Source organism: Balaenoptera acutorostrata, chromosome 20 (assembly GCF_949987535.1).
Source record: "Balaenoptera acutorostrata chromosome 20, mBalAcu1.1, whole genome shotgun sequence".
In the NCBI taxonomy this organism is placed as follows: Eukaryota; Metazoa; Chordata; class Mammalia; order Artiodactyla; family Balaenopteridae; genus Balaenoptera; species Balaenoptera acutorostrata.
Genome location: NC_080083.1, coordinates 55,179,118 through 55,194,345, shown reverse-complemented (window position 1 = coordinate 55,194,345; position 15,228 = coordinate 55,179,118). Strand labels below are relative to the sequence as shown.

Here is a 15,228-nt window from a genome sequence, read left to right as displayed (position 1 = left end):
CCTCTCTCCACATCAGATCTCAGGCGCACTGGAGCCTGTGGGCGGGGGGCTGGGACCGCCCCAGAGAGCAGCCTCCCAGCCCGTCCCAGGAGGTGGGGCCGAGTGAGCTCCCATCCCTCCTTCCTCTCCCCCGTAGCGAGGACCCACGGCACGATGGCCACCTGAGCCGGGGGCAGGGGCAGCACTTCTCCGAGTGGACACACTGGGGGCTTTGGGAGCTCGTGTACGAGCAGGCCTGCCCCTCCGCCCCCTGCTGCCCGGGCTCAGTGTGTCCCAGGAGCCCTTTTCCTTCTTCTGTCCCTCGCTCCTGGCTTGGCTGGAGCCCTCAGCCCACAGCCGTGACCTTGTCGGCGTGCACCCACCTGGGAGCCCCTGCAGGCACCCCAGGGGCCTCCCTCAGCTCCATCCAGGCTGGAGTAGGCCCCCCTCCCTCGTTCCTGCCCGCAGTTCCCACGTCCCTCCAGCCACACCCTCACCCATGTCCTTCCGCTCCAGCCTCAGGCCCCTGGACATCGAGTTCATGAAGCGCCTGAGCAAAGTGGTCAACATCGTCCCGGTCATCGCCAAAGCTGACACGCTGACCCTGGAGGAGAGGGTCTACTTCAAACAGCGGGTAGGGCTCCATCTCCGCCCAGCTCCCTGGCCCCCTGCCCCTCTGTGGGAGCGAGGCGGGTGAGGGGCCGTCAGACAAAGCATGCCACGTTTTTATTAGATGGAAGAGATGGTCCGAAAGGGACGGTCTCCGCCCGGGGACAGCTGGCCGCTTTCTTCTCTGCCACTGTCCCGCTTTGGGCTGCTGTCCAAGCAGGAGGGTGAGCCCTGGGCCGCTTCTTCCTAACAGGGCCGCACGTCGGAACCACCTGGGGAACTTGAAAAACCCAGGTGCCTGGGTCCCCGCAGAGCCTCCGCCTCAGTGGGCGTGAGCAAGGAGGCCCCTCAGTGTAATCCCCAAAGCTCCGCCCTCCCCCCCCCCCCCCCACAAACCGCCCCACGGGCCTCCGCTCACAGCCCAGGTGCCAGGGATTTTCCCAGCATGCTTAGGGGAGGACGGTGCCCTGGTAATGGGTGCGTCTGGTGGAAAAAGGAACGAGAAAGCTCCCAAAGCTGCACACAGGCATTTGCGCTCAGGGCAGAAATGACAGCTGTTCACCAGGATGTTATCACTGAACATCACCCATATGGGTAGCTGTCACTGCAGAGGGTGGTGACGGTTTAACACAAGCAGGTGCACCTGTGCAGGATGGTGAGCTGCAGGGAGAGGCTTTCCAGGTAGAGCTCAGGGAGGGGAGGACTCGGCAAGCCTGAGTGATTTTCTTGGGGGTGTGATGAGCTGGACGACAAGGACAGGGAGATACCCGGGACAGACCCGGGTCCCTTGGGCGGCTGCGGCCTCCTCTCCTGGCAGGCAGGTCTGCAGCTGCCCCTCCTCCACGCGGGAGGCACAAGAACTGGAGAGTAGCCGGGTCACCAGCCCCCCAGAGCCCACCCCCGATCCCGAGCCTGGGGCCACTCACTTCGTGGAGGCTGTGGCATGAGCAGATGCCCCAAAGCTGGGTTTGTCCTGCTTGCTGCGTGGACAGTGCCCGCATCTCTCCCCTCTGGACCCCCAGATCACCGCAGACCTGCTGTCCAACGGCATCGACGTGTACCCCCAGAAGGAGTTTGACGAGGACTCAGAGGACCGGCTGGTGAACGAGAAATTCCGAGTAAGTGGACCCACCAGGATGCCGTTCCCAGAGGCCTCTCACTTCCTGCTAGAGGACATGGGTGGGGGTCTTCCCACCCCCTCCAGGGCGTCTGGGGAAACGGGTGGGAAGGCCTTGAGCCATGAGAACGTGATTTTCTGGGCTAGGAGGAGTCGGTGCCAGTGTCCACATGCAACCTTCTCAGGCCAAGGGTCTTAGTGCTGGGGGCCTGGACTCCGGGCAGCTCCACCCAGGGGCCCAGGGAGTGGACTGGCCTTTGCACGCTCGCATGACCAATGCTGCCTGCCCTTCCCGCAGGAAATGATCCCGTTCGCCGTGGTGGGCAGTGACCATGAGTACCAAGTGAACGGGAAGAGGATCCTTGGAAGGAAAACCAAATGGGGCACCATTGAAGGTAATCGCTGAGCTGATGTCTGGGGCCTCCAGACAGGTCAGAATAAAAGCTGCTTCTGCTGACTGGGAGCTGCGTTCATCTATTGCATTGCCCACCTAGCCATGGCGAGGGGTCCCATGGTTCCCGCTCGGCTGGGGGGAAATGAGGGGGCAAGTGGCTCATCTGGGACCCACAGCCGTTAGCTGACGGAGTTGCGCCTCCACTCCCATCTCCCATGGGCGGGGAAATATCCAGGGAGGAAGGAGGTATGACGGGCACTGTCAAGTTCTAGGTCCTGGTGCTGGGGTTTCACAGGCGTGCTGTGTGACCCTGGACAAATCACCCCGCCTCTCTGGGCCTAGGAAAGGGCTGGGCTATAGCTCTGTCCAGCTGAGAACCAGATGCCCTCCCCACTTCCCACCCCCAGAAGTTCCTGGGACCCCCATCTTAGTGTTCTGGGGCTGCTCTGACAAACCAGCACAGTCTGGGAGGCTTAAAACAGAAGTTTATCCTCAGAGTTCTGGAGGCCCTGAGGGAGAATCTGTTCCCTGACGCCCTCCTGGTAGCTGCCCGCTGTCCTTGGCATCCCTTGGATTGTAGACGCATCACTGCAATCTCTGCTCTGTCTTCACACAGCCTTCCTCTGTGTGCCTGTGTCTTTCTTTCCCTCTTCTTATAAGAACACTTGTCACTGGCCTTAGGGCCCACCCTAAATCCAGGATGACCCCCTCTTGAGATCCTTACTTTAATTATACCTTCAAAGACTTTTTCCAAATAGGGTCCCATTCACAAATGCCCAGGGTTGGGAGTTGGACGTTGTTTGGGGGACACAATCCTACCCACTATGGTGGCCATGACCCTGGGTGGGGTGGACCTGGGCATTTCTTTACCCCCCCCCCCGACTCTGTTCTGTTCTCCCTCTTTAGAACAGAGTAGAATAGGCCACTTTGCTCCTTGTTCACTTGGCTGAAAGGCCCAGCGTAGAGAAGGAAGCAGAAAATCCAGCAGTTGCTTTCAGCTCCAGCTGCTGCCACCCCAACCCATGCCCAGCTCACGACCTTGGGCATGTCCCTTCATCCCCCAGGGCCCCTGTTTTCACCATCCATAAAGTGGGTACCATGTGCCAAGAGTTTAATAAAATGAGAGAATGTCTCAGGGACCATTGGAGCTTTTGGGGAAGCAGATACTTTTAAGTAACTGATATAATGGAGCATTCCCAGGCTGGCTCATTTTACCTGGATTAATTGTTAAGTTCCTTTACCTCCCTGACCCACCTGGGCAGTCTCAATTAGGCTTCACCCTGGGCTCATCCCGCCTTGGCTCCACCTCTTCCATTTCCTCTCTTCCTGAAATCTTGCTGTTTAGGAACCTTTTTGTGAAGGTATGTTTTGGAGGGTGGAGAAGTTCAGGATAAGAAAGGGCCAAATGGTGGAGGGTGGGGGGGAACTTCCCTGGTGGTCCAGTAGTTCTCTGCGCTTCCACTGCAGGGTGCTTAGGTTCGATCCCTGGTCGGGGAACCAAGATCCCGCACGCAGCCCAAAAAAAAAAAAGGGCGGGCCAGTGGGGACCTGGGAGGGGCAGGGAAGGGCAGCCTGGCAGCTGACAGGCCTCTGCTGCCCCCTGGTGGCCAACTAGGGCCCTGCAGGCAGCCGGTAAAGGAAATTGTCAGGAAATGAGCGAGGCTGGTTTTCTGGGTCCCCCTCTCCTGCTCTGGCCCGGATACCACGCACTGAATGACCCGTGCGTTGTTGTGGCGCCACCAGCTCACGTTGAGGGCGGTGATGAGAAACAGCCCCATGGAACCTGTAAAGACAGTGGTGGGGTGGTGGTTCTCACATCCCAGCAGCCTTCATGAGGCCCTGGAGGGAATTTCTGCCCTATCTTAGAATAGTTGAACTTCCTCAGGACCTGGTGGACTTTTTTTTTTTTTTTTTAATCTCTGGGATCTTGTGAATTGGGAGCTGACCAGAGAGCTGGCCACTCTGTGCTGGCCCTCAGCCAGAGTTATTAAGTGCTTCTCCTCATCCCCACCCCCACCAGTCCTAGTTCTTTGTTCTTCCTCCGATTTGGTGTATGTACACCAGCGTCCTGAGGTACTTTACTCATCCTTAGAAGCCTTCAAGAGGTAGGCTGGTGTCATAAAGCACACAATTAACTCATTTAATTCTCTCATGTCCCTGAGAGGTGGTGGCATCCATTTTACAGATGAGGAAACTGAGGGTCAGAGAGGCCAGAATAACTTACCTAAGCCAGGAAGCGGCAGAAACGCACTCACTCCAGGTTCAGAGCTCTGTTCTTCCCACCAGCTCTCACTGCTTCTCCAAGTTAGATTAAAAGGCTGCGTGAGAGTCAGCCGGCAGAAGGTTCTAGTGTGGGCACAGCCCTGTAGAGGTGGGGGGTGTGGGAGAAAGGAGGGCAGGGGTGTGGAGGGCAGAGCCCAGGCAAGAGGCAAGTGAAATCCAATCAGGAGCACTGGAGGCCCTGCCTGCCGGCTCATCAACCCTTTAAGCTTCAGAAAGACCCTGCTGCTCTGGGATGGGGAAGCCTGGACCAGGGAGCCAGGCCTCACGGGCTGTGGAACCCGGGCAGACCTCTTTCGCTCTCTGAGCCCCATCTCCCTACAACCACAGAAGAGGAACCTTAGTCTCTATCCCGTAGGGTGTGTGAAGGTCGGATTAAGTCCCCCGGGCTGGACGCCTCCACAGAATAGCAGAGAATAGCCTCTCCTTCTGCCTTCTCCGCCCACCTCCCTCAGTCCAGGTGATACCACTCACCACCCTTTAAAAGGTGTGCTAGCACCTGCTGACCACACAGCAGGCAGAGTGTTCCCACGTAGTTCTGGAGTGTGGCAGTAACTGCCCCCAGCTTCAGCCCCAAGGCATTACCTGCCTGCTCCAGGGTGCCCGTGGGGACCTGGGGACCCCTCCCTGCCCTCTTCCCGCGTCCCCAGAGCTGTCCGCTGCTCTGCTGCTTGTCAGTCTGGGAGGCTCTTGTGTGTCCTCATGTGCACCTCCCCAGGCAGCGTACGGCTCAGTTTTGCTGGTTCTTGAGCTCAGTGTAAACACTCACCCCCGGTGCCTGGTCTCTGTTTACGGGTGTCCTTGTGTGTGTCCTGAGCACGTGGGGGAGAAGTCCCAGCCCTGATTCCTGCCTCATTCCGTTCCCAGCCCCCCTCTCGTCTTCAGGTCTCCCCTGGGGCATCCCCCGGTCCCCCCGGCATAGCAGCCGCCCCACCGCCACCGCCTTCTTAGCCTAGCGCTCTCCCCCGCGGCGGTCTTGGCCGGGTGACAGTGCCATCTCCCTGCTAGAGCAGAACCCTCCGGAGGGCAGGAGCCAAGGTGCCCACTGCTCGCCTGTGTGCGGTGGACCCCTCCTCCGCTTGCCTGCCCAGCACTGGGGGAAAGGGGCTTTTTGCCTGACGTTAAAGCCCCTTCTGTCTCTCCGCAGTTGAGAACACCACGCATTGTGAGTTTGCTTACCTGCGGGACCTCCTCATCAGGTGAGAGCCGGGCTGGTGCTGACAGCGCCGGAGGGGCCTCCGTCAGGGCCGAGGGAGGGGTGGGACCGGGCGGAGGTCTTGAGCAGCAGCCGGCACGCCCCACCTATCTGCCTGCCTTCCCGGGAGGGACCTCGGAGGCCCATTTTTTCTAAAACACCTTCTTGGAAATGAAGCAAGAAGTGAAAATCCTTTCTACTTCTACTTGAAAAGGGTTGAGTCTGCATCACGGCAGCCTTAGCCCATTAGATTCAGGGCCCCCGGAGGTCTTGTACGCTGGACGTGTGTTGGGGGTCCCCAGCTCCCACCCCAGCGTCCTCTGACCTGGGAGGCCCCTCTTCAGTTTCCTTGAGCCCAGGCAAGGAGTAACCCATCCTCTGCCCATTCGCAAGGGTCCCAGGTGGGTGGGTCTGGGCCTGGGCAGGTGAACAGAGAAGGTAGGGGCTGCCACCAGGGTACCAGGGGCTCCCAACTTCTCAGCCAGCAGGATGGATGCTAGGGGCAATGTCAATAGGAGGGACGGGACCATCTCTCGTGGCCTCCAGGTTGGGGGGCTCTGGCTTCCAGGAGCAGCCCTGCCATGCTGGAAAGCCTGGCTGAGGAAGGACGCCCACCTTGGGCCCTTTCCAAATCTCTCCTGCTGAGCTGCAGAGAAGGGAAGGTTGAACACAGGACTAGCAGGGTTCCAGCACCCCCAACCCCGGCCGCCTGCCGCAAGCCGCTGCCCCTTACCTGCCAGCACACCTGGCTACCGGCCTGGCTCTTCTAAACTGGAGCAAGGACACTCCAGCCCTGCGCACTGCCCGGGGGCCTCTGCACTCAGCCCCTGTCCCTGGACTGGCCACTGGGTTGACACAGAGAAAGGGGGACATGTTAGAACACATGGTCCCGAGAGCAGCTGGGGTTGCCCTGGAGACCCCACACACACACCCCTGCCCAGGCTTGGTCTATCTTGGTGGGGCTAAAGCGCCCCACTGGGGGACCCCTGGGGAGCCAAGCAGTGGGGATTGGGGGTGTGGAGGGCAGGCCGAGTGAGCGGGCCAGCCTCCTGCCCTCGCCCGTGGCCCTCCTTGAGACGCCCCCCCGGCCCCTCCCAGGACACACATGCAGAACATAAAGGACATCACCAGCACCATCCACTTCGAAGCCTATCGCGTGAAGCGTCTGCACGAGGGCAGCAGCGCGGTGGCCAACGGTGTCGAGGAGAAGGCGCCAGAAGCCCAGGAGATGTAGACACCGCCTGTCCCGGGACCCCGCCCCGAGTCTTTTCCGTCTCCCCCCACCCTCCCCCCACCCACCTGCCCCGTTTTATTTTATATAATTTTCTCCGTGTGTCCTCCATCTCTGCCCCTTTACACCTGCCAAGTAACAAGATGACGAGTGCCCTCTGAGTATGTTTGTTATTAGCCCGCTGACTACGGGGACCCGGGCTGGGGGGTCCTCGGAGTGGAGGCTGGCTCTCTGGCCATCCCTGAGGTCCAGGAGGGGCGGGAGGACCACTGACTCAGTCCTGACCCTGCCCCGGGGCCAGAGGAGTGGCCTCCAGCTCTTGGTGCCCCTCGGACACAGCCTCTGCGGCGTGGCAGGGTGGTGCCCGTGGGAGGATAGAGCCATCCTCGTGGACCTGGAGCCCCCGCCTGCCCCAGCCTCCCCACATGGCCCTGGCCGTAACTCAGAGCACCCCACCCCGCCCCTAGGGGAGAGCAGTTCATTCCACGAGACCCAAGTTGCCAATTGCTTAGATGCGGCGAGGCCATTGGCTGCTGCCCGCCCACCTGCCTGCGAGCCTGTCCTGGAGCAGGAAGTGCCTTTATCTCAGCCGTCCTCGCAAGCCAGCAGCTCTCCCCCGCTGTCCCCTTGGACGAGAAATTGGGACAAGTTGGAGAGAGGGAGGTGTGTCTTCATCTCCCCTCGTGTCCCACCACCCTCCCCCCCCCCCCGCCGGGATCTGATTGAGGATTCACAGGAAGGGAAAAGATGCACCCCAGCCGCCTGGTTTTTGGGAAGGTCCAAGTGAGTGAATCAGGAGCAGGAGCTAAGGGAGGAAGTGCTGGCAGGTGCCCGAAGGAAGCGGGGGGGCCATGTGGACCATGGCTGGGGACACTCAGAGTGGCTCTTGTGGCCTTGGTGGCTGCCCTGCCCCACCCCGTGTGACTGGGGAAGCCTGTGTCTGTCTGTCTGTTTAGACATCCAGTGGGCCCAAGATGCTCTGGTTAAGTGAATGCCCAGTTGGGCACCCCAGATGCACACTCGGCCCTCCCAGCCCAGGCCATGCTGATGCCACCACCAGGGAGGTGGGAGGCCAGGGAAGCCTGACTTTGTGTTGCCCTAAGTTTGCCTGGGCCTCTGTTCACCGCCCCCCCCCCTGGAGCCCATCGTAACGACCCCCAGAGAGGGACTGGCCAGGGGTCAGGTGTGCACGGCCCACTGTTGGGCTGCAGAGCGGGCTTCACGTCTGCACGGCTCAGGCCTGTGAGATTAGACACGGGGAGATGCACGGCCGTCCGCAGACCCCTGGCTTGGTGAGAAGTGTGGTGGGAGGGGTGGGTGCAGACTGACCTGGCATGTGCACGCGTGCGTGTGTGTGCACGCGTGCGCGTGCGTGCGAGTGTCATCGCTTTGCGTGTTTGCTCCCTCCCCACCCAAGAGAGGAAGGACCCCTTAGCGAAACAGTTTACTTGCCGACTTGCCATTTTTGCCAAAACCAAGATGTTGAAGGACGCGTCTGTCTCCAGCGTCGGGGTCCCAGCCTCCGTCCCGGGATGCCTTCGCTTTCCTTCTCTGTAGCCAGATTTTGAAACATTGTTAGTTTCCCTGGGATCTGTTCCACAGTGGCCTTTCGCTATGTGCCTCTTGAGAAATTCGTCTCTTTTTGTATAAATAACAAAGTGTTGAAAATGTATTTCCTGAAATAAATGTTCCAAATGCAAACCCGGAAGGCTCTGGAGTGGGGATTTTTTTCTCTTTTCTGACCCCGGAAGTGCAGATGAGAGTGAAGATAGCGTGAAAGTGATCACTGGGGAACTGTTTAATCTCCTTTTGGGGGGGAAGAAAGGTTTCAGGGACTTAGAAGCACTGATTGAAGGGGATGATTGAAAAGAGAACAGAGACTCTTAATTTATTCATTACAAGGAGGCTTTGCAGGGTCTCCACAGGGCAGTGCTGTGAGCTGCTTCTATTACTGTATCCCTGGAAATGTTTTTCTTCTTAAAATTGAAATCTATTGCAGTGAGCTCTATGAGCTGGTCGATATTTGACAATAATTTCATACCAATTTATTCCAAGAGAACTTGGCCCCCAAAAGACTAGAATATAAGAGGCTGCCATGCGAGGTTTTCTCTGCGTCCCAAGAGCCGGGGAGTGAGGCCGGGGGTCCGGGTCCAGATTCTTAGCCGTGCGCAGGCCTCACCAGCCCCTTTCTCCCTCGTGGCGGGGTGACCTGGGGCTGCCGTCACAAATCACACAAACTGGGGGGCTTAAAGCAACAGAAACAGATTCTCTCGTAGTCTGGAGGCCAGACGTCCAAGGTCATGATGTGGGCAGGGCCTTCCTGCCTCTTCCAGCTTCGGTGGCTGCATCACTCCAGTCTCTGCCTCTGTCTTCACGGGACCTCTGTGTCTCTTTCTGTCTCTCATTGGATCTCGGGCCCACCCTAATCCAGGGTGACCTCATCTCGGTCCTTATCTTAACATCTGCAAAGACGCTGTCTCCGAATAAGGCCGCATTCTGAGGTTCCAAGTGGACATGAATTTGGGGAGTCAGGGGTCACTGTTCAACCCACGATACCCACCGTGCCTGCCCCCACCCCGTCTCAGGCTTCAGGACAAGGCAGGCAGCCGAGGTGGGGAGCAGGAAAGCCCTGAATTGGGATTCTGGTGACTTGGGCTCGAGGCTCTGCCACCAGCAAGTCGGGTGGCCTCAGGATTGTCTCAGCCCCTCGGGGCCTCCCGGGCCCTTTTGTCAGGCAGGTTGGCTCATTCTGGAGAAGGCAAGTGGATTTCATCTCCAAATGAGCCGATGGGCAGTGGCCACACGGAGCCTCTACTTCCAGGATCCGAGGCATGTCATCGATGCCCACGTCTGCTGTGGGCTCAGGAGGGGAGAGGAGGGGAGAGTTGGCCCATGCGCGGGGCTGCGACCCTGCTGGCCAGCATCTGAAGGCGCTTCTGGCTCTGCCGGCTTTGCCCAATCCCTCGATTCCTCGTCTGTAGCTCTTGGCAGTTCCTGCACCTAAGGCCCCCATTCCTCCTCCAGATTAAACCATCCCCGTTGCGCCCCTGCCGGCCATGCCTGTCCAGCAGCTTCTCTCTCTGGCCCTGACCCTCCGGGGCTGACACCGTCTCCAAGCCCTGGTCTCAGCTCAGAAATCCTGCTCTGCCTCCTAGGGGCCCACTTACCATGTCCAGCCGGCTCCCTGACCCTTACACTGCTGTCACCTCGATAGCCAGCCTGACTCCGGGGCCAAGAAGGGCCTGGGCCATCATCTCCGCCCAGCTCATCTGCACCTCCCATCCAAGGGCAGCCCAGGAAGGCCCAGTGATGAGTTCTCCCGCCTTCTACCCACCCAATCAAATCCCCTGCTGTAGATCCAGGTGACTGAATGTCCCAGTTTGCCTGGGAATGAGGGGTTTCCAAGGACACAGTACTTCCCGTGCTAAAACCAGGGAGATCCTGGGAAGACTAAACGAGTTTGTCCCTGCATAGACACCACACCACCTTCTCCTGCCCCTTGGAGCCCGGACCTCAGGCTCCCCGGCCCAAGGGGCTCCTAAAGGACCTCAAGATCCAGGCTGGTTTGTTGCCAAGAAGTCCCAGGGGGATGAGCAGGAGGCCCCAAGGATGGGCCACAGCCTCCTGCTGGCCTGAGCACCTGCTTGGGGGGGGGGGGGTTGGGTTGGGATGTCCCAATGGGGCTGCAAGGCCCAGGTGTCCTGTGTCACCTCCTCCCCTGCTCAGGGCTGCAGGGTTTGGACAAGCCAGAAAATCAACAGGTAGCCTTTGGGCTTGCCCAGACCTACTTCGCCTCGTGTGCATCCAGCGAGGACCCAAGGCGGGTAGGCTCCACGTGGGGAGGAAGCCAGATGGAAATCAGCCAACTCAGGGCTCTCCTTCTGGATCTGTGTTTATGGGTGTGCCCCTCCCATTTGTAAACACTACTTTCTGACTACAAAATTAGCACGTACAACATAGGCCATCCGGAAAATGCCAGACAAGAAGGCCCCCAAGGGCCCGATGGTTATGTATTGTCCGTGGTGGTAAGTGCTGGATGGAGAACTTCGGGGCTGCAGGGTCATATAATGGGGGGACCCAACCCATTCTGGGGCGGCATCAGGAAAGTCCTCCTTTGTGCAAAGGTCTGAGACACGAGCTCAGACTCGTGAGCTCAGAGTTGGAGGAACCAGGAGGCCAGAAAGGCTGGAAGGTGGGGAGAGGTCGGGGGCCAGGCCGCGATGGGGGCCGATTCTCTCCCAGGCCAAGCACTGCAGGGCGAGCGCCCGCCTGCACTAGGCTCTCCTCCCCGCGCCCCTGGAGGTGGGACTCATCCTCTCACAGGTCCGGCCAGCCAGAGCCAGAGCGGGGTCTGTGTGAGCCCCCCGTGGGCTCGCCTCCGAGCCTCTGCCCCGCGCTCCCAGGACTGGCTCCGGGGCCACGCCTGCTACAGGCCGTCCTCCACGCTCGGGGGCCTGGCCAGCCCTTGAGGGTCCTGTGGGCAGCCCTGTCCAGCTGCGCAGCCGTGGCTTCCCCGGCAAGCAGGGGGTTCCGCTGGGCCTTGGAGAAATCACAGCTGCAGGAATGCCGCGACCCCGGCGGAGAGAACATCTTCCTTCCAGTTCAGAGAGGACGACTGTAAATAACGAGGATAAAAAGGGAGTGTAAATAATTAAAGCTGCCCAGAGTGAGTGGGTCTTGAACCGTCTGCATGATTTAAAAACTAATTACTTGGAGAGTCTGCACTGCCAGGGAGCTGCTGCCCGTCGTCCACAACGCCTCCTCCTCCTCTTCATCCACCACCTCCCCTTTACTCCCCCTCTTCCCCCTCTCCCCTCCCCCTCCCCACTCTTGGGTACCAGGGGCACAGGTATCACGCAGTCCCGGTGCATGGATAACAGCCATGGCCTCTCCATCTTCCTGATTAGTAATGTCATCAGAGCCCGTTCCATGGAAAAATATTAAGTCTCCTGAAGGAAACAGCCAGATGGAGTGACCACGTGGGAGGGATGCCAAGGACACCATCCAGGAGGAGCTGAGTCTATGGCCGGGACACTCAGGAAACCCCAGGGGCGACCTCGCCGGCCCAGCCAGTGTGGGTACCACTTAGAATCAGCCTCTGCCTCCCATCAGGGGCCCCATGGGGGGTGGGGTTTGGGGCTGCGCACCAGGTGGCATCCTTCTCAGCCTCGTCCTGGCTGGGCATCTTCAGAATTTCTTACCCTCAGAACATCCTTGGCTAGAATGGTGGGTGCCAGGGGCTGGGGCAGCGGGCAAGGGGGAGTGTTTAATGGGGACAGAACTTCAGTTTGGGAAGAGAAAAAGTTCAGGAGGAGGATGGTGGTGATGGTTGCACAACAGCACCAATGTGCTTAACGCCACTGAGCTGTACAGTTTTACGTGGCTGAAATGGTAGATTTTATGTTACGTGTATTTTACCACAGTTTGCAAAATGAGTGTTAAGACAAAATGTCTGTGTCTCAGCCCCACTGGGCCTGGAGCAGGCCCGTCTCACAGCGGCGGATACGGCTCCAGGTGTACTCCTTGGGTGATGGGGGTGCAGGGAGGGGTCCCTGCACCTCGGCAGGATGTGGTGTGAGAGCGGAGGGGGGCCTGTCTCGGAGTAAGAAGCAGCCCAAATCCATGAGGGCCTTGGGAGAGGCTGCTGAGAGCAGGGCTGGCAAAGCCATGGGGTCCCTGGAAGGCACACAGAGATTGAGGGAGTGGGAGGGGTGACTGGGTGGGGTGGGGTGTGTGTGTTGGGGGGTGAATGGGCACCTCCCAGCCGAGTTCCTAGGGCTGCCAGATTCAGTGAATAGAAATGCAGGACGCCCAGTTAAATCTGAATCTCAGATAAGTCACAAATGATTTTTTTTTTTTTTTTTTTTTTTAGTATATGTATGTCCCAAATATTGCAGGGGATTTACACTACACTATTATTCATTATGTATACAAAGTTCAACTTTAACTGGGTGACCTATGTCTTGTGTGGCAACCCAAGTTTTGGGTGTGATTTCTGGAAAAGAGCTCTGATAAGAGGGGTGAGGAGGTCTGGGCTCTGACATGACAGAGGGGGACGCTCTGTCAGGGGGACATCCTGGGGGACGCTGAGCTGGCTGATTGGGCCTCTTGTGACTATAAAGTCACATATGTGCAGGAAAGTCACATGTGCAGGAGTGTGTATTGGGTGCGGGTTAAGGTGTGTATCGGCAGTCTCTCTTGTCTTGAGCTGTATCTAATGCTGGGTTTTAAAATAAAATGTAGGGCTTCCCTGGTGGTGTGGTGGTTAAGAATCCGCCTGCCAATGCAGGGGACACAGGTTCGATCCCTGGTCCGGGAATGTCCCACATGCCGCGGAGCAACTAAGCCCGTGTGCCACAACTACTGAGCCTGCGCTCTAGAGCCCGCGTGCCACAACTACTGGAGCCTGTGCGCCTAGAGCCCGTGCTCTGCAACAAGAGAAGCCACTATAATGAGAAGCCTGCGCACCGCAACGAAGAGTAGCCCCTGCTTGCCGCAACTAGAGAAAAGCCCACGCATGGCAACAAAGACCCAATGCAGCCAAAAATATAATAAATAAAAATAAAATAAATTTTTTTAAAAATTAAAAATAAAGTAAAATGTAACCCACAAATCTGGTTATAACACACAAGAGAACTGGAAAACAGTACGGAGGCTCCTTAAAAAACTAAAAATAGAGCTACCATATGATCCAGCAATCCCACCCCTGGGCATGTATAATATGTATCTGGAAGAGACTAACGCTGTAATTCGAAAAGATACATGCACACCAATGTTCATAGCAGCACTATTTACAAAAGCCAAGACCTGGAAGCAACCAAAGTGTCTATCAACAGATGAACTGATAAAGAGGATGTGGTATATATATACAATGGAATATTACTCAACCATAAAAATGAATGAAATAATGCCATTTGCAGTGACATGGATAGGCCTAGAGATTATCACACTAAGTGAAGTAAGTCAGATAAAGAAAGACAAATATCTTATGATATCACTTATATGTGGACTCTAAAAAATAGTACAAATGAGCTTATTTACAAAACAGAAACAGACTCACAGACAAAGAAAAACTGGTTACCAAAGGGGAAGGGAGGGGAGGGATAAACTGGGAGTATGGGATTAACAGATGCACACTACTATATATAAAATAGATAAACAACAATGTCCTACTGCATAGCACAGGGAACTATATTCACTGTCTTGTAATAACCTATAATGGAAAAGAACTGAAAAAAAAAAGAATATAGATATACACATATATGTGTGTATGACCGAATCACTTTGCTATACACCTGAAACTAATACAATATTATAAATCAACTATACAATATTATACAACTAATCAACTAATACAATATTATAAATCAACTACTTCAATTAAAAAAAAAAAAAACCAAGAGAACTGAGCTGCCTGGTGGAAGGAGGGGACAAGGGCACAGCCCCCCACCTGCCTGCCCCCCGCCCCAGCCCACCCGCCCCGAAGGCTCTAGGGGAGGATCCTTCCTTGCTTCTTCCAGCTTCTGGTGGCTCCTGGCATCATGTGAAGCGGCAGCACCGCTTCAGTCTCTGCATCTGTCTACGCTGTGTGTCTCTCCTCTTCTCATAAGAACACCTGTCATTGGATTTAGGGCTCCCGAATCCAGTACGACCTCCTCTTGACTTAACTAAGTACATCTGCAACGACCCTATTTCCAAATAAGGTCACATTCTGAGATTCCGGTAGACGTGAACTTTGGGGGACACTGGCCGACTTCACTCATCATCGGCCCCAAGACTCCTGCACTACAGCAGAAGCCTCATGAGGGCAGAAGCCTGTTGGACCTGTGGAAATGTCCTAGGATTTCATTTAAAGGTGCCTAGAAGGCCACTTCCTTAGGGGCTGGGATGGTTTAGAGGGGGCCGACGTGTAGGTGCTAGTCTTGAGAAGCAGGCAAGGACCCAGTGTGGGGCTGGCCTCCACTTGGCAGCCCTTCAGGAGAAGCTGTGACCTGAACCTCTCCCCCACCCTCCCGCATGTGACCTGCTTCCTTGCATGTCATTTATTTTTTTTTGGCCACACCAGGTGGCATGTGGGATCTTGGTTCCCTGACCATGGATCGAACCCATGCCCCCTGCAGTGGAAACACAGAATCCTAACCACAGGACTGCCAGGGACTTCCCTGCATGTCATTTTTTGTTTACTCCATATATCATGTGTAAAAAAACAGTAGTATGTAAAATAGATATATTTTCCCTGGAAAAAGAACCTGCCCCTTCCTCCATCAGGTCATGATCGTGAGGGGCTGTCAATCTAATATGCAGGTGAGCTGCGTCTGGGCTTTGACGAAGCTTTAGGTTCACCTCCCCACTCACTTTAAATGTTTCGAAGGTGGGATCAGGTCTTTCCCTTAAGTGCTTGGAGACAGCATGAAAAGCATAAT

General features: G+C 56.7%; 1 protein-coding gene across 6 annotated transcripts in view; it reads left to right on the top strand.

Moving 5' to 3' along the window:
* Nucleotides 1–8,513, top strand: part of SEPTIN9 (septin 9) — a 165,091-nt gene extending 156,578 nt beyond the window's left edge. For all 6 annotated transcript variants that reach the window (XM_007185763.2, XM_007185765.3, XM_057535333.1 and 3 more), the window contains 5 exons: nucleotides 496–613; nucleotides 1,611–1,706; nucleotides 2,004–2,100; nucleotides 5,527–5,578; nucleotides 6,673–8,513. In XM_007185763.2, coding sequence (XP_007185825.2) covers nucleotides 496–613; nucleotides 1,611–1,706; nucleotides 2,004–2,100; nucleotides 5,527–5,578; nucleotides 6,673–6,808 — 499 coding nt within the window. In that variant the 3' untranslated portion in view covers nucleotides 6,809–8,513. The remainder of the gene's footprint in view (nucleotides 1–495; nucleotides 614–1,610; nucleotides 1,707–2,003; nucleotides 2,101–5,526; nucleotides 5,579–6,672) is intronic.
* Nucleotides 8,514–15,228: the final 6,715 nt, after the last annotated feature.